The sequence below is a fragment of the Branchiostoma lanceolatum genome, chromosome 1 (assembly GCF_035083965.1).
Source record: "Branchiostoma lanceolatum isolate klBraLanc5 chromosome 1, klBraLanc5.hap2, whole genome shotgun sequence".
Taxonomy (NCBI): domain Eukaryota; kingdom Metazoa; phylum Chordata; class Leptocardii; order Amphioxiformes; family Branchiostomatidae; genus Branchiostoma; species Branchiostoma lanceolatum.
Window position 1 is genome coordinate 18,434,521 of NC_089722.1, and position 18,379 is coordinate 18,452,899.

General features: G+C 41.6%; 1 protein-coding gene and 1 long non-coding RNA gene across 2 annotated transcripts in view; one reads left to right on the forward strand and one right to left on the reverse strand.

Moving 5' to 3' along the window:
- LOC136439181 (sialate:O-sulfotransferase 2-like) overlaps positions 1 to 18,379 on the reverse strand; it is a 47,538-nt gene that overhangs the window by 22,859 nt on the left and 6,300 nt on the right. The window contains exon 2 of the mRNA XM_066434438.1: positions 12,039 to 12,159. Coding sequence (XP_066290535.1) covers positions 12,039 to 12,159 — 121 coding nt within the window. The remainder of the gene's footprint in view (positions 1 to 12,038; positions 12,160 to 18,379) is intronic.
- On the forward strand, positions 8,642 to 10,699 carry LOC136439176 (uncharacterized). The gene is made up of 3 exons (XR_010756498.1): positions 8,642 to 9,102; positions 9,626 to 9,740; positions 9,913 to 10,699. It is a non-coding gene; the product is annotated as an uncharacterized lncRNA (long non-coding RNA).

An 18,379-nucleotide genomic window follows, 5' to 3' on the forward strand; every position in this document is an offset into this window, starting at 1 on the left:
GAAAGGGAGACGGATTAGGGTCTCCGATGGCGGATTAAAGGATACGCTGACGGATAAAGGTTTATGGTAACGGATTAAGGGAAAGAGTCATGGATTAAAGCCTATGGTGACGTATTAAGGGTTGTGGTGACGGATTAAGTGCTATGTTGAGGGGATTAAGGGCAACGCTGACGGATTAAAGACTTAACTGACGGATTAAAGATTATCATGACGTATTAAGGGCAAGAGTGACGTATTAAGGGTTATGGGGACGGATTAATGATTATGGGGTCGGATTACTGGCTATGGTGACGGATTAACGGCAACGGTGAGGTATCTAAAACTTTCGTGACGGATTAAGGCTTATGGTGACGGAGTAAGGGCTAGGGTGACGGATTAAGGCTTACAATGATGTATTAATGATAATGATGATGACGGATTAAGAGAAAGGGTGACAGAATATGGTCTGTGCTGTCGGATTAAGGGTCATGGCGACAGATTAAGAGTAAGGATGTTCATGTACCACCGGAAAGAGTTCATTCTCCCAAGGGGGTGGCTTTTACTTTTACAAAACAGTCCATTTCAAAACAGTCATTTCTTGCAAGGGGAGGGAGATGAATTATGCTGTATTTCAACTACTTACTTAGAAATGTTACCTTTCCCCCACATAAGTTACACTAAAACGCAAACCTGTTCATATTTGCTGAAGCAGCTAATATTTATCTCTAGTTAGACCGTTGATTTTCGTCATATTCTTGTATGTAGATAACGATTTACCTTTATCTTTTGTTCGATCTTATTTTCTTATGTATTTATGTTATAGTCAATCAGTAATTTTTCAGATCACATGTATAATCTCAGTCCCCGGGAAGCCCACAAAAAAAATCTCCGCATGTGCTTTTCTACTGCTGTTATTAAATGATTTGTCTCTTTTTATGTGCAACAATAAACAAAAACATAGCCAATGCAATAAGACAATAAAAACAATATCAAAACGATCACGCCTGATTGTTACATCACAGGGGAACAGACCGCCTTACCGCAGAGAGAACATTGATGAATGGCAGCTTTGTTACGAATTCATGTCCGAAGGCTATATGGATAATTACTTACAACTGAAGAAGAAACGACACGGACTGTTGATACGTTTATAGAGGGTAAATAAATAAAAATAAAGTATACAAGTCCACTTGAAATCCTACGTCTGTATTAGTGTTGTTGTCAGAACTATTCTTATTATCCAAAGGCAGTGAAAAATGAAATTCCCACATTTTCAATCTTCAGTGGAATGATAAATCTTAATCAAAAACTCGTGATGATTCATATGTTGAATGTATGAAAAAAACCTTTTTAACTGTTAGGATCGATCCAGAGACTAGTCGACCACCTGGCATAACGTGTTTCGCTCAGCGCAATATTGAAGGCACTTACAAGTAGATCGCACGTTATCTTCCACTTTACAGTATCCCCACGTCTTCTCCTAGACGGAGATATTTGGCAAGGACCACCGGCAGTGTCCAAATTACCTGGCGCAGAAGAGACCGAGTAATCTGTTGAGTAAGGCACAGGGTTCACGGGCGCTGTCGGCGGGAGTACGGCAGAGGTCAGGGGCAGAATTAGGGCCGGGGAACGCCGGGTCCACACGGCATGATGAGGGCGCAACTTCGTACCGCATGGGGCAGAATCGTTCATGGTTTATCGATTTCTTTTCTTCTCCATGAATCATGGTTACAATAACGGAATTATAAGATGTGACTTGAAAGGTTGAAATAAGGAAATGTATACACCTGTGACCTGCCCATTGTCTAAGTAATAAATGTGGTGAAATTTTGAATTTTTTCCTTCTCCATGAAATATGGTCACAATAACAGAATCATAAGATATTACTTTAAGAATTGAATTAAAGACATGCATACACCTGTGACCTGCCCACTGTCTAAGCAATAAAGGTGGTGAAATTTTGAAATGCGGTTTATTGATTTTTTTTTGCTCGAAGAGCGGATTCATAAGATATGACTCAGCAAAGACATACGTTCGTTTTTCTACTGTCTGAAATGTGGTGGAATTTTCTTGGATCTTTTGAATTTGTTTCCTCTCCAAGAGTTTTGGGGATATTTCAGTGAAACTATGAATAATTATTCACAACACAGGCTGAAAGCTTAAAGATAGGGAAGCTTGCTTAAAGCAAAGAAATATATACAGTTGTCCACTTTCTAACTAGTACATGTACAGTTTCACTTTTTTTCCTCTCCCAAAATCTTTACAATACTCCATCATCGAAAATAGCCATTACAAGAACACATTCGCGAGACATCAGTTTAGAGCTTAAAGCAAAGAAATGCACATGTCTTCTCTACTGAGTGCATTGAAATAAGTACGAAAACACACGAACACAAACATCTAGACACACCAAAAACAAAACCTACGGGGAGGCAATACAAGCGAGGACGCACAGCACATGACAAAAAGGCTCGAAGCAAAGAAATATCACGCAAATTATTCTTAACGCACAAAGCTAGTATGATACACCCTAAGGCGCTTTACCGGCTATGCAAACAAACATTACATTTAGAAATGATGTGCATGTACAGCGACATGTACGACAGAGCCGATTCAGTAATGATCAATTACATTTTGCTGACAGCACGTCTCACGGGCCCGAGGCACCGCTGAATGCTTGCGTGCAATATTCCATTTGAGAATAATGTCAATTTGACATTGCTGCTGTTTAAAAAAAAAAGCTTTTATTACGAATAATTTGTCTGTAGCTGTTCATATTGGATAATACTCAGTACATAAATGCCAATACGCTTTGCAATTAAGGAATTCAAATCTTGGATAGCAATATAAATTTGACATGGCCTCTGCTAGTTTGATGCAAAATCTCCGTCTCAACTAATTAGTCTATTCCTATGCTGTTCCTTATCTGACAGTAAGCGTGCATGTTGTCGCATTTTCAATATTGTTCACCATGACGAAGCACTCGACATCCCTTCGAGATGATTACAAATTAGACATTGTCACTGCTTATCTAAGAGAACACTTCCGCTCTGAAAAATTAATTTCCTTCCTATCCTATTATTAATACCCTGTCTTAGTAATTGGCCAAATGTATTCCTACAGGTTGTTTCGCCTTCAACATCGTTTACTTTGAAGAGACATTAGAAATTACTTGGTCACGATTATAAATTTGATATTGTCTCTGCTTATCAAAAACGTTGTCTCCGTTCTCACTAATAACTCTCTTCCCATCCTATTAATATATTTCCCTTCAGTATCGTTTGTCGTGAAAAAGTGTTATAAGAGCAGTATATCAACGGGACAACAAATTCTGCAGGTCCCTTTTTACATTTTTTGTAAGTCTGACTAATATTATCCTATCGTTAAAAACCCAGTGACATTGATTAGTTCAAAGCACAAACAGACAGAACAAAAACAACACCTCCCCATATGGCAATTATTTGGTTATATGATATTATGTTTATGTTATCTAAGTTACTCCGGTTTTATATCAATTTGTAGTTTCGCCTATTGTTTTGTTATTTCTTGGTACCTTGTTTTGTTATGTCTTGCAACCTTGTTTGAATTTTATGTTAACGACTTTGTTTGGGGTTTCCCCCCAGGGCTCATTGAAAATCGCCAGCTGGCGACATGACTCCCCTGGTGAAATAAAAAATTAACAAACAACAAACAAACAATTAGTGGCCTCATCTTGTTGACTCTATGACCCGGAATGTCCGTCTCGTCTGATAAACGACTTGTTCTGCCAACTCTGAACTCCACTTCCTGTCACTTCCCATAGTCTGACCTTTGCGGTGACACCGTCTTCCCCCAGACGTCTAACCAATCTGACAGTTTATTTGAATAGCAAGAAACACCCAAGAACACAAACATTCAGACACACCCTTAAAACAAAACCACCGAACACAGAGAGAGGCAAAGATAGCCGCGGAGAGGCTCCATTACACTTTTGCCTGTCGATAAAGCGTTCGCCTCTTTCTTTGTACTGTACTCCTGTATCTTTACCTTTTTTCCACATATAACGTTAGTGGTTATTAGAATTTATGCACGGCGACTTTTTACAGCTTGGCGCCCACAACTACCGTTACTTGCGGCTCGGAAAAGCAAGCCTCGGCAGAGTATGATCCACCAATTTGTCACCGAGTCCGGGTAATCCGCCGGAATGGACGCGATATGTCAACCCAAGATCAATCTAGCCTCCGGCGGCGTGGAAGGCGAACCATCCGAGAAACGACGTTCCGGATCCCCGCAGATGTTTCTCATATCCTCTGCGTTATCTCCGTCGTAAAACTTACGCCAACAAAGCGGAAGAGGCGGATAGTAACCGGCACAAGACGGATGGATCTCCCGTTTCATGCCTTCGGTTTCTAATCCGTCATTCTAAGATCAAGGAAGATACTGTGAAAACGACGTGTTCAATCATAAAACGTCAACGTTGCGTCGTTAACATATTGTATATAAGCTTGTTAAAATGTATCAACTGTGAAACTACTTGAAAGCGACTTTGTAGACTGCCGCGCAGATATTTGTCATATCCTCTCATATCTTATCTGGGCTATGAAACTTACATCAAAGCGCCGGGAGTGAAGCAGAGGAGGTATAGATAAGTGACTACAGCAAGATAAATGACTTGTATGTTTGAATGTTTCATCCCTTTGGTCTTTCATCCGTTACTGTAAGATCTGAGAACTTTAAGATATTCTTAAGTACAGCGACTTCCGTCAGGTCTTCTACAACTATACATGCAAACAACAAACAATGGGATACAAAATGATTAACCCACGTACAAGTATATCAATAATTCAACATGTCGAGTTGAACCTATCACTTACACTACTATTCTAAGATCTAAACATTCTTGGATATATCTACCTATCTTAAGGGTTGTTTCCTTCAAGAATGTCTTTGAATCTATCTATAGAATGGAATGTATCAAATTCTGTTGAGCAAGCGGAAAGAAGGTTGAACAGCTTTGAGCGTTTATCATGATATCGTGGACAATCTAAGAAACAGTGCAACGCGCGTATTTTGAGATCCAAAGATATCATTAACGTGAATTCTGAGATCAATATATATTCATACATACTTCCAAGACAATGCATACTGTAAGATCAAGATATATTTCCAAGACGATACAACGTGTATTGGTAGATCAAGATATGTATTTAAGACGATACAGTGCATATTCTGAGATCTAGATATATTGTTAAGATAATACAACGCAAACTCGAAAATCCAGATATATTTTCAAGACGATAAAATGCAAATTCGAAGATCAAGACATATGCTCAAGACTATACAACGCACATTCTGAGATAAAGATATGTTTCCAAGACGATATAATGCGTATTCTGAGATCAAGATAGATTTTCAAGACAATACAACGTGATTTTTAATTTCCAGATATATCTTGAAGACAATACAACGCGTATTATAAGATTTAGATAATACATATCAACGCGTTAAACCATTAAAACTTCACGCTGCAATGTCAATATCTCATAAATACCGTATCTCAGTTGACAGTGTAAATGTCCAGTTCATATCTGAAAGCTACATGAGAAACAGCATCGCAGCCAGCAAATTTATGTGTCGCTATTGAAATGTAGTACAGGGTACTGTTATACAGTACCTATATTCCACTAGGTCGGCGCTCTCGCCGCGCTCTCTGCGACATGAAATCTAAAGGCCCTGTCACTCTTGCGGGTATATTTAAGAGCGCGTGAGTTGCGCATTAACATATTTTTGGTTTTAGTAAAGTTTGCGGGGACAAAGTTGTTTTCTACTTTGACACATCGTTGTGCAGCCAAGTGATCGAACCTAAGAAATCACTTCTTCGGCTGCAAACCTAACCTAAACCAGAAACATTTTAATACGCAACTCATGCTTAACAGAGATCTCAACGGATTTTATAGATACAATCAACATGTTTTGTGTATTGTTGTCTTTTCCATTGAGGGCATGGGTCATGAGTGAGTGTGTGAGTGAGTGTGTCTTTTCAGCCATACTTTTACATTTTGCATGGAATTTCAATTATGAAATCAAGGATTGGAAAAATCCGATTTAGGTCACAGCGAAAGCGCAGCGCGATCGCGTCAAGTACTAGTGGAATGGAGGCCCTTAGGCTACAACAACAAATAAGGTAAAAAAGCTAATCCCTCAAATGCTGTCCGAATCCTAGCGAAGCGTGTTATTTATTTAAGGCTGACCACGCAGAGAGGCCCAGATCTGTCCGGCAACAGGTGGCCGATCGATTCTCCGGGCTACTTTCATCTGAGCGATGTCTTACACAAGCAGATAGACAGGCCTGGGGAAGACGAATGATGCTAGGATATGTCCGCAGGCTACCGGAAAGATGGGCAATATTAAAGAGTTCGAAGATCTCACGCCTCCGTGTAATGTTTATACTTTGTCGTATGTCTTGTTTGATTGTAGTGGATTTATTATGCACTGAATGTTTCTTTCAACATTTCATGTATCCATTGATCACTAACTTCTTGTCACTCTACCGTGAACGTGACTAACAAATGAAAAATACAGATATAACGTCGAAAATACAGACAAACAGACAGGCAAAAAACTCCAAAAAACTCCTGGAGTCCAGCCTTCTTGAATAGTCCAGAGACTAATAATTCAATGGCCTGGAGTCCAGCCTTCTTAGCTTTAGTCCGCTACCCAAGCTCCCCCGGGGACTAGTAGTCTCTTCCATTGACCCCATGACCTGGAATGTCTGTCATGTCTGACAGTCGACTAGTTCTACTAATTCATACATGTGCTGACCATGGCATATAGCACATAGTTAAATTCAATATGTATTTGCTGTGTATATCACCTCTTTTTCATGAATTTTGTGCAAGCTAAGTTACATCAATATACATTCCCATTTGACGACAAGTATAGCAGTATGCCAGGCTTCTGTAAGAGACTCCATATTTCATAGGGAACGGCTGCCATAATGAATTCGTCCTCTCACCGTGAGCACAACGGCAGAATGCAATTGGAATCGGAGCGTTAAATGCATCCGTTGAGGTCCAATAGTGCGTAGTGCCTGTAACGTGCGTGCTCTAGACGTTATTAACCGTCGGTAAAAAGCAATATTTGCAAATGGCATAGGATTAGTTTTATCAAGTGTAACGAGCCAGGAACAAGCGTTATATATATCCTCTGATTGAACGTTGTGATCGGAATAAGGTTTAGAACTGTTTGTAATGTCTGATTTCATTTCTAGAACTTTTCTTCAATTTCAAACGATGCATTTAGGCCACAGATGACATCAGCGCACGCATTGATTTTCGCCTGATGAAAAAATAGAAGAAATATCATTCCTCTGCGGAGATGGTCAACATGACAAGAAAATATCGAAATGGGAAGATTTGTCATGTGGTAGCCTTGAGTGTAGTTGTACAACTTAAACTATTGCGGTAGCCATGAGTGTACAATGTAGTTCTGGAATACAGGAATGAAATATTTGTTGTGTAAGATACCATGTTTTATTCTTCAATTCTATTGTCACAACGTTTAAAATCCCCATTTTGAAAATCTAGCCATGTCGTTTTTTTACCCATCTTGTTTTTCTACGCACTCTCGCATTGAATTTGAAGTCCGTAGAGGATGTTATCCTTAAGATTAACTTGCTGTGGCCTTATATCTATCACAAATTGATATCTATCACAATATTACCGCATAAAGAAGTTAATTACTAACACGAAGGAAACTGGATTTCCTTTCGTGTTAAACTTTACATTTTAATCCCACTTCATAATGACTTGCACTGCACGAAATGGCCACGTATCCTGACGGATCCGACGTATCCGGAATCGGGCCTCATGGCGTTTCCGAGCGAATCCGGAAAAATCCCAGTTCACTGCTCGGATACTGAAGTGCCCGCAGATCCGATCAATTCCGACGCCGTATTCTTCTGGATTCGTGATGCGCCTCGGATACCCGAAGATATTTGCGCGGATCCCTCGTTTTTTGATATTTGGAATGTTCGGATTGTTTGTATGTCGGTAGTTGCTTCGGATCCTGACGAATAAATACACACGGCACGGCATGATCTCATTTCCTGACGAATCCAGCAGATCCGGAATTGCGCATCATAGCAGATACGGAACGTTTCCGATTGGATCCGATACACCTCAGATCAGACAATTCCGGCGCCGTATACGTCTGGATCCTTCATACGTTTCGGGTACAGATACGGAACGTTTCCGAGCAAATTCAGACAATTACCAGGTACACCTCAGATCCGGCAATTCCGACGCCGTATACGTCTGGATCCGTGATGCGCGTCGGATACCTGAGGATATTTGCGCGGATCCTTCGTTTCTAGATATTTGTCAATATGGCAGAGATTTTCGGATTGTTTGTCGATAGTTGCTTCGGATCCTGACCAACAAATACACACTGCACGGCACGCGGCATGATCTCAGATCCTGACGTATCCAACAGATCCGGAATTGCGCATCATAGCAGATACGGAACGTTTCCGATTGGATCCGATGCACCTCAGATCCGACAATTCCCGCGCCGTATACGTCTGGATCCTTCATATGTTTCGGGTACAGATACGGAACGTTTCCGAGCAAATTCGGACAAATAGTAATACCAGGAACACCTCAGATCCAGCAATTCCGATGCCGTATTCGTCTGGATACGTTTCGGGTACAGATACAATATCTACTCGGATCTTTCATTTTTTTTATGTATTTGCCAATATGTTAGAATTTCAGATTTGCCAATATGTTAGAAGTCATGAGCTGTCTCGGATCCTGACGTGTACGGGACACGGATTCGTGTCGGATATCCAAATTACCCACAAGACACTTCTGGGCGCGACAAACGTTAACGGTTTTCTTTCGGTTAACAGCACAGACAAGAACGGCGTTTCATCACCTTCTGTGCTTAACATGGCATCGCCAGAGTCTACCATGGTCGACCAGTGATTTTTGAGTGACTTGAGAGTCGAAGGGAATTCGGTGTAAACTCAAACGCACGGAATTGCGACGTTGTCTTCTTCGTGCATGCAATATTCGTCGCCCCCCTCCCCCCTTGTAAACGCTGGTAGGGAGTTGATTCATCATTTTGAGGGACTGCCCTTTGGTAAGTACAAATTGAAAAATTCCCGTTTCTAACTAGTTTTGACGTCAGTTATCCTCTTATTGTGGCTTGACATATCATCGCATTCGCATGTCAATAAGAATTCTCCAGCCGACCTGCCCTTTTACGGCGTTAGGATCTAGGAAATTTAAAATTTCAATTTGTTCATTCTTGCCAATGGTCCGCAGACATGTGTGTCTGGTTAACGTTTCAGATACAAAATAGCAAGCAGTGGAGGGAAAGATAATCAAAGATATGGAAGGGAAGAAAATGTCATAAGTATTTGTCCCACAAAGATCCCACAGTTTGTGGATAGTGAACTAGAACTTATAAGGAGGCAGTAGTGTGCCTCAGTGATTATTTCATTCAGTTATAGCTGTGCATGTTTGATCAATATCATATTCAAGTTATAGATGTAAGTTTTACGTAGTCAATTCAACGATGCCCAGATTCATGTTTTTTACACATGTGATTATGTGATATGTTTAATATTTGTCATTGTTTCCATTTATATATATATATCCAGTACAGCATCGGCAGATACTTCCTTCACAAATGCAGCACATATTGTGAGGACCTTGGCTGGGAACAAAGCAATCAACTGTCAGATGCTCAGCTGCTGAGTACCTCAGGCTCCTTTGGTAAGTCCATCATCGGTACACTTCAATGTTAGCTGAGAGAGGCATGATGGATATCCATTGTCCCGTGTTTTTTGTAGCTGCTGTGATGAAACGAAGCCCATGTCAAAATCATGTGACATGTTCCTTAAATACGTGAATTGATATTTATTCATCATTTGGTTTTATCATATAGGAACTGGTTCATCACAAGATGGACTCCAAGCTGAGTCCAACATGCAGATACAGAAGAAATCAGCCTTGCCTGTCCCTTACCAAGAATGCATGGAAGAAGTGAACTCAGATGTAGTCAGAGAATGGGGAGAGGACGATTATACACATGCAGTTCCACGGCATATGCTACTTACGTTTAAAATGTGGCGTGTCATCATGGGAGTTCTTCAGACAGTATAATGTTACTTTCTATTTTCAACCTCTGTATTTGAAATAATTGTATCTGATGGCTTTTAGACTAAGAGCTGACCACAAATAAGGCTTTTATTACTTTAGTGAAATATTTAGAACATGTAGATAATTTTGGTCCAAGGGCACTATACAGTAGTAAATATTACCACAATGTTGTGATGGTGTTACTTGTAATACATTTCATAATTTTTCAGAACATTGTGCTTGCACAACCCCAATTTACCGACATTAACCTGCATATGCAGTGGTGCTTTGAGTATGTGGATGTCCCTCAGCCTGTCTCAAATGAAATGGATCATTTAGCCATATAGTACTTCCGTATTGTATTGTATTTGATAGTTTTTGAACTTAGAAATACATTATGTTGAGATATGAAATGATACATATGTTACATACAGGCTTTCCCAAACTTCCTGTCATTCAAAATGATGTTTTGGGTATAGTTAAATTAGGAATGCAAGCACATAGTCGGATCCGTTACGGATTCGTTGTTGGGTCCACCTGTACCCGTCAGTATTCACCATTTTCTTCAAAATACAGAAAAATCCCTGTACGCATCCGTCAGGATCTGTGGCATTTCCGTACAGTGTACGGCTCCGTATTCGTCGAAAATCCCTTATTTTCGGATTCTTCAGGAAATATTCCATATACCGGTGCGGAAATAGTCGGATACCTTACACGAATCCGCATGTATCCGTCAGTATCCGCCAAAAATACAGAAAAATTCCTGTTCGTATCCGTCAGGATCGGTGGCATTTCCGTACAGTGTACGGCTCCGTATTCGTCGAAAATCCCTTACTTTCGGATTCTTCAGGAAATATTCCATATACCGGTGCGGAAATAGTCGGATACCTTACACGAATCCGCATGTATCCGTCAGTATCCGTCAGTATCCGACAAAAATACAGAAAAATCCCGGTACGTATACGCCGGGAAACGAGGCCATTTCGTGCAGTGTTGTAATGACTAAGATGAACGTTATTACAGTGTCAACACGCCTTAAAAGCCTGGATTACTTGGGATAAATGAAAACGTTTACAATAATACAATAAAGAAATAATATATACTACAAAGATGAATCAAATAGATTCCAGAATGATATTGATTTTCGCTCTAATGGCAACGAACGACACCACAAATAAAAGTATTTGACAAGAAAGAAATGATCGTAGATATTACCAGCTCGCTGTTAATCCCTCAAGAGAGAAATAAAGCGATTAGAACTTTACTGAAGCCTTGTGGCACGTTGATCGTGTTTCCTATTAAAATCTATTGATTTACTCAATGGTTTAAAAATGGAAGGGTAAAGAAAAAGATGCTGGCAAAAGTCAAAAGACATTTTAAGTCTTAGGCAGGAAATCGTTTCATGAGAACGTTGTTGTGAACGTTGACCTATGACATGACGGGGTGTTCTTATTCGTCGTAGGTCGTGGCACGATTTTGATGTCGTAGAATATTCCAGCAGGTTGTGACAGAACCAACCAGTGACGTGAATCTAAGACAGCCTTTTCCGTAAATTCTGTACGTCAGTACGACACATACCCTACTACCCACAGAATGGCGTTAGTTTGCGATCGTATACGACGGTCTTACATAGTTTTCGACCGTACAACGAATGTGACCAGGCCCTAACTATATAGTCCAGGAGGAGATTCTCAGAAGAGGCCTAGAAGTTGAGAAACGTAGCACACCCTGTACATATTTAGTCCAGTATCATGGAATGATAGCTTGATGACTTTTGATCATTTTTAGGTGTGTTGACTTGTTCTATGGGCTCGGTGGAACATCATGGTTCTAGGGCTCTTTATGCAAATTTACGCAAATGAGGCAATTATGCATGAACTTGAAAATAAAGTAGCATAACTGGTATTATACTTATAACACAGATCCACTTACTTCCTCCTACAGTGTGCCAGACACTTCTCGATCGTCATCCTCCGGTAGTCCGCGAAGAAGTCGTCCTGTAGAGCTCGCCGATTGGGCAGGACGTTGTCGTGATAACAGCCCATGTACGACACTGCAACGGTAAAAAATTACAGAATGTAGTTAACGGGTAAAAAATTCAAATAACATGTAAGTCCAATGCCTAATGCCTCTACAACGACTGAAAGAAGAAACAATGGCCGAAGACTGAAAAAGACTGAGGAAAGCTACTATGATATACAAAACCGTATGTTTTGCAATTGTTCATGTTAACCTTCATCGTTCACCCTCACGAACCAATGGTTAGTGGTTCGAATCCTGCGTATCACTTCGTCAAAAGCATCAAAAAGTTTCTTACAATTTGCTAACTTCGGCATACAAACATTAATCAGCTAAAAAGAAGGAAGAAGACACAATGGCCTCCAAGACAGTACGTTTAACGTTGCTTAAAGAAATTCCTCATTCTAAGTTATACATTCTCAAACCCTGTCACACATAGCCGACCATGGCCTACCGACTTTCCCACAGACCATTGCTGGGAGCCAGTCATGAGCAAGGTCATCTGTGGTTGGGACTTTGTCGAAGAGTTCTTGAAAAGTCGCCTGCACCAGCCGGCTATGAATATTGTTAAATCAAACTGAAGAACGTCACATTCTTTTTAGATGCGATCAGAAAATACATGGCAAACTGGAGTTAGAATACGATGGATTCCAGGCTACTTCCAACCCAGCGCAGACCTTGGTTGGGGAGTGGTCGGGAGTAATTCGTGAGAAAGGCCTGAATGTGTGACAGGAGCTTTTGACAGCAAGCTGCAGTGCTACAGAACTCGACAATCGTTCACGATCGATAGTCTTCGATATATCTCGAAGTCAAAGCTTTCGGATGAATTCCTGGCAGAAAATTCGTGCAGCCTTTAAAAGCCTCAAGCACCTTACCTAGCGCCATTGTTAAGAAATTGCAAGATGGATAGGAAATTACAAGATATCATCGAAAATCCATTTGCGAGAAATTGTCTATCAGTCACTCTGTCAAGTGTGTGCTTTTCGCGAAGTGATTTTACCTTTTTGAAAGCTTTGTACGCAATTTTCGGTCTGCACTTGCTGCATAAAACGGATACATCAAGTGACAGCAGTGCCAAGATATGAATGATGGTCAATTCTAGACATCTGGAGGAAGAATGACCTGTTCTATTTCGAGAATGTCTTCTTGACTGTACTGTTACGTTACCTGTGGGCTTCTCGGTACGTGGTAAAAGGACCTTCAACACAAAATGTGATAGAAATTGAATTGAATTAGAAATGAATTAGAAAGCGTTTCGATGTCATATAATGTCTCTATCTAAACGTCCTCCAAACTATATTTCAATTGAGTTTATGTTGTTCTGCTTATTTTGGAGTTTGCAAACTTTGCACACAGCCAAAGGTTGTGAAGAAGTAACGGTCGTTTCAACGTATTCGAAGTGTGGCACTATGTAGCTGACCATGGCCACCAAACCTCAAGGCCATATGGTTCGGACTTAATCGTGAGAAATGTCATCTGTGGTTGGGAGTTGGTCGGCTAGGTTGCCTATAGCTTCTAGTCTTTAAAAGTCGTGGTGAATTTTGAAAAATCAAATTCGGGAAAGTCATATTCTGCTTGGATATTACCAGAGAAGCGAACTGGGGTTAGAATAGAATATATTTCAGGCTACTCCCAACCCTGCACCGACCATGGTTGTGAGACAGGGAGTCAAAAATCCCCTACGAAGGACTAGAACCCCTAACCGTAGCACATGGCAGACTGGGGTTAGAATCCCTGACCTAGTGATCCAGAAACCAAGCTTGTTTGTTTCACCAGATGTCATTACCACTGCACTTGTCTTTTCTCAGCTGGGTAGCGCTCAACAAGACTAGACAGGGGCCTTACTCGAGCTCGTCTTGTCTAATTTCTCTGACAAAGCCCCGGTTGTTTTCATCCAACACCAGAGGGTGAACCACCACAGGCGGGTCGAATCACCCAAAGCCCGTTAAATCCCGGGGATCCTCGTCATCTCGTCGTTAAGTCGGTATTTGTTTCTACCGGGCGGAATGATCCCTGCGATCAATCTGATCTGAAGAGGTTTATCGACTTTGGCAGTTCTTCTGGCAAGTCGCATGTACATGTGTGGATGTGTGGAATCAATGTATGAATGTCATTATCACACATTAAGCGAGTATCTCACATGACAGCGCTAAATTGCGCTAGTTTTTGTGGCAAGTCGCATGTATGGAATCAATGTATGAATGTCGTTATCACATGTTGAGCGGGTATCTCACGCGCTAAATTGCGCTAGTAAACTGCGACTCCGCCTTCCAATACGTTTTTTTTTCCAAACATGTCCGTGTCCGTCCACGGCACTTTATTTTTCCAGATGAACAGCTAAGTGTTCACAACAGTGCTTGGTAACATAGTTATACCCCCATTCCACTTGGACGGCGCTCTCGCCGCGCCCTCACGGCGACCAGAGCGCCGTGAGAGGCGCCGATTTCCTGGAAAACGTGCTCAAGTGGAATCTCTACGGCGACCTCAGCGCGACCAAAATGTCAAATGTCCGCAACTTTTTATGAGCGACCAAAGATTTCACAGATCACTCAACGAACTCTAGAGATAAAGAACGAATTTTCTTTTCGTTTTGTGTGCTTTGTTGTCTTCTCAGTCGTACCTTTGCCTCTTGCATCTTATTTGAATGATAAAATCAAGGGGAAAACAGATTCAATTTTGATCGCTGCACGGTCGCTTAGTGTGTGTCCTAAGTTATATATTTGTTCAAATATGTTTTTTTTGTCTGTCATGTAACCTGTTTGCTATAAAAAAATAAATTTTATCATGCTACGTTATCATATAAACGTAAATCACAGAATTGTAAACACTTTTTGAACCACAGACAATAAAACTTGGAGGGAATTTAATTTGAATGGAAGCAAGTACTTGTAGTTATTCGTCAATTTGTATTACCCGTTAGGAAAATGTTGATTTGACCACAAAATTCCCAGAAAATTCAAGATACACCGCTTCAAGAATGAAATTTGTTTGAACTACAGTTAAGACCATTCAATCATTCAATCCTCGTAGAGTGCTCGCTGCGATCCTTGATCGCTGCGGCCCTTTGATCCCTCGCTGCGGCCCTTTGATCCCATCGCCATCCTCGGCGCGCTCACGGCGACTGTTTTGAACATGTTCAAAACCATCGCCGAGGTGACGGCGCGCATGGCGCGCATGGCGCTCTCACCGCGCTCCCAATGCGCTCTCGCCGCGCTCTCGGCGCTCTCACGGCGCTCTCACGGCGCTGTCGGCGCTCTCACGGCGATCTGGCCAAATTGACGTCGCCGTGAGAGCGCAGCGAGAGCGCCGTCCTAGTGGAATGGGGGTCTAAGGACCTTAGCACTAAGTCGTCTAAGCACATCTCCAAGAGATTGAAATGCAGGGATACTGCAGTACATGACATTATTATCAAGGTCTGCTAGGAAAATATACATGGGTTTGGACATGATGTTTCTATCTCTGCTGTAACACCAGCTCTTAAATATCGCATATTTAGCAATGCTTATGAGTAGGCTCGGTACAGGTATGTTATTGTTTACCCCCATGATAACTGTTCTCAGTGTAACGTGAAATGACAAATGTAGGCAAATTGCGTACCGTGCCCTAAACACAGTAGACAACAACCCACCGTCCCTACGGCCTTAAAAAGGTTTTGGGACTACCTTTACCTCAGTTGCCCAACGGTGTCCGTCCTATGGAAATGAGACCTAAGCAAGCTGCCTCTGGCTCAGGTCCGTTAATAATCTCATTAAAATCCTTCATCACAAAACTCCTCCAAGGCCAGCATACATGGCTGACGCGGCAAGTCTCCCGGAGACAGTCCTACGTGTACATACTGGGTCAAAGAATTCGTAATACCCGCTGCATTTTACCTCCGTATACGGAGGTTTCTATCTCCATGAAAAATGGAGATATAGTTTTTGGTGTGTCTGTGTGTCTGTATGTGTCTGTGTTTCAAGATTTTGTAGTCAACTGTCAGCATAACTCAAGTACCTCTAGATTTAGATGAATTGTAATGATATGTGGTTGGTAGGTGTTGGGAAGACAAAGGTCAACGTTGATTTTAATCCCCCTGGTTTGTGACCTTGGTACTGTAGCAGAACTTCCGTTTTTCAATATTTTCCTGACCTGGACATGCTATGGTCTTGATTTTTGGTGGCAGATAGCTCGTGGTGTAAGGGCGAAGTGGTGTGGGTTTGGGCCCCCTGCTCTGAAACTGCAGGGGCATTTTTCCTCTGTGTTTGCTTGTGTGTCCGTTGTATTTTAAAGACAGTAGAGTGGTAGGAAGTGAAGGTAGGAATGGTGTATCTCAGACTGATAGGAAGTGGAGGTCAAATGTGAGGTTACCCCCCTTGCATGCTAGTTTCCACATGCTAGATACGTCGGGGACACCAACAGGAAGTTAGGTCAAAGGTCCCAGAATGGTCCTAGAATAAGGAATCTCATTTCCTGTCTTCAAATTTCCTGCAATGTACAAGTCTGAGGGCCAGTGGGAAAATACATGAGTCAGAACGAGAAATTCACAATAATCAATAAAACGAGAAATTGAATTTGAAAAAAAACCCACGAAGGTATGAGATAATCGATTTCTTGTCCACAAGGGCGAGTCGCTTGAGACTACTGCGCAGAATACTATATCAGAAAAAGTTCGATCGGTGTGACTTTTTCTCCCGGAGGAATGAATGCGTTGTAATAAATGTATAAATCATTTTCTCCCCACTTCTTGATGCTACCAAATTCACTTAGCTGTTCTGAAGTGGTCTGGGATTGGATGATTGCGGTGTAATAAACGAGTGTAACGACTTCAGCCCCTTGTAGATGGTACTGAATCCTCTTAGCTCTTTTTTGAATAAGGGGAAAGTGTTTTGGGGCGGAATGATTGCGTCGTAATCAATGGGCACATAATTTTGTTCCTCTTGTTGGTTAGTACTTGAATCCCTTAGGACCCTTAGGTCTTGTCTGAAGGGGAAGAAAGCGTTTTGGGATTGAAGTAAAATCCACTGGAATGTGTCCGTAATCTGGGGAAGGGGGCCTCGGAGCACCGTCAGGCTTTCGTTGGCTTATTTGAATTTGATAGCTAGAGTATTATGTTAAGACTTAACATAATACTATAGCTAACAAATCACCGCTGTTGAAATAAGTTGCAAAAGTCTTGGTGAATAGGAATTATGCTTCTTACTGCGTGGAAGTGTTGTACTACAATATGTTTAAAGTAAGAAATTGTAAGAGAGAAACCACCACTAAATCTTGCATGCAGCCTGTGTTCGACTTAATATCTCATTTCTGCATCTGTGTTTGTGTCTATATCGCATCACCGACAAAGCGCCTATCGGTAGAACGCTCCAGCTTCGCACTTAGAGTGTTTAAGTACAGGCTGGGTGAGAAACTGATAGGTTTGATCCGTCGCACGCGTCCGCTCTTGTCGATGTGTGCGGTGAGTTTAACGTGTTTAGACAAAACGTGTTTTGTGGATCCTCTTAACACGAGACCGGTATCGCACAAGTAGCGGACAAGGCGCCATTTCGATCTCAAGATTGAACACTTGGCCGAGATTCGAACCCGCGGAGCAAAAACGAAATTGAAAACTCCATTCTAAACACTGGATCTCCAGCTCAACTTCCCTTCCAACAGACTACAAATCAATTGGGTGCCAATGGGTTCCAATCACCGACAACCAAGCTAAGCTAGCGCTGGGAATCGAACTCGCGACCTTGTCATCCAGCACTGGAATAGCTAACCACTAAATCATTACACACTGTTGTACAGCTGTGTATCATGACTCAATAAACATAGCCTAGTTCTCCAGTGACAGTATATATCGTCCCACGCTGACCTTCAAACAACAAACAGCGCATGTTATGTATATGTAGGCCTGCATGCATAACCGGTGCAATGGCCTAGTGGGTAGAGTGTTCGCCTTGCACACAGTAGGTAGTGAGCTCGAGCCCCTGCCGAGTCATATACCAAAGACTTTAAAAATGGTACATACTGCTTTCTCTGCTTAGCACTCAGCATTTGGGAAAGAGTATGGTAGTTAAACACACACATCATTACCAGCGGACCAGCCCCCTGCTGTAGTGACTAGCACAAATGTGTGTGGCCCAAGGGCTATAGAAATGGAGATTGGCACCACCCCTATGCGTCTTTTCAGGACGCCCGGGTCACTTTAATTTCAATGCATGGCACACAGCTGGTAACGCTTGGGCTGTGTTTAAAATGTCACCCTTCAAAAGGAATAAAAGCAGAACCCTTCA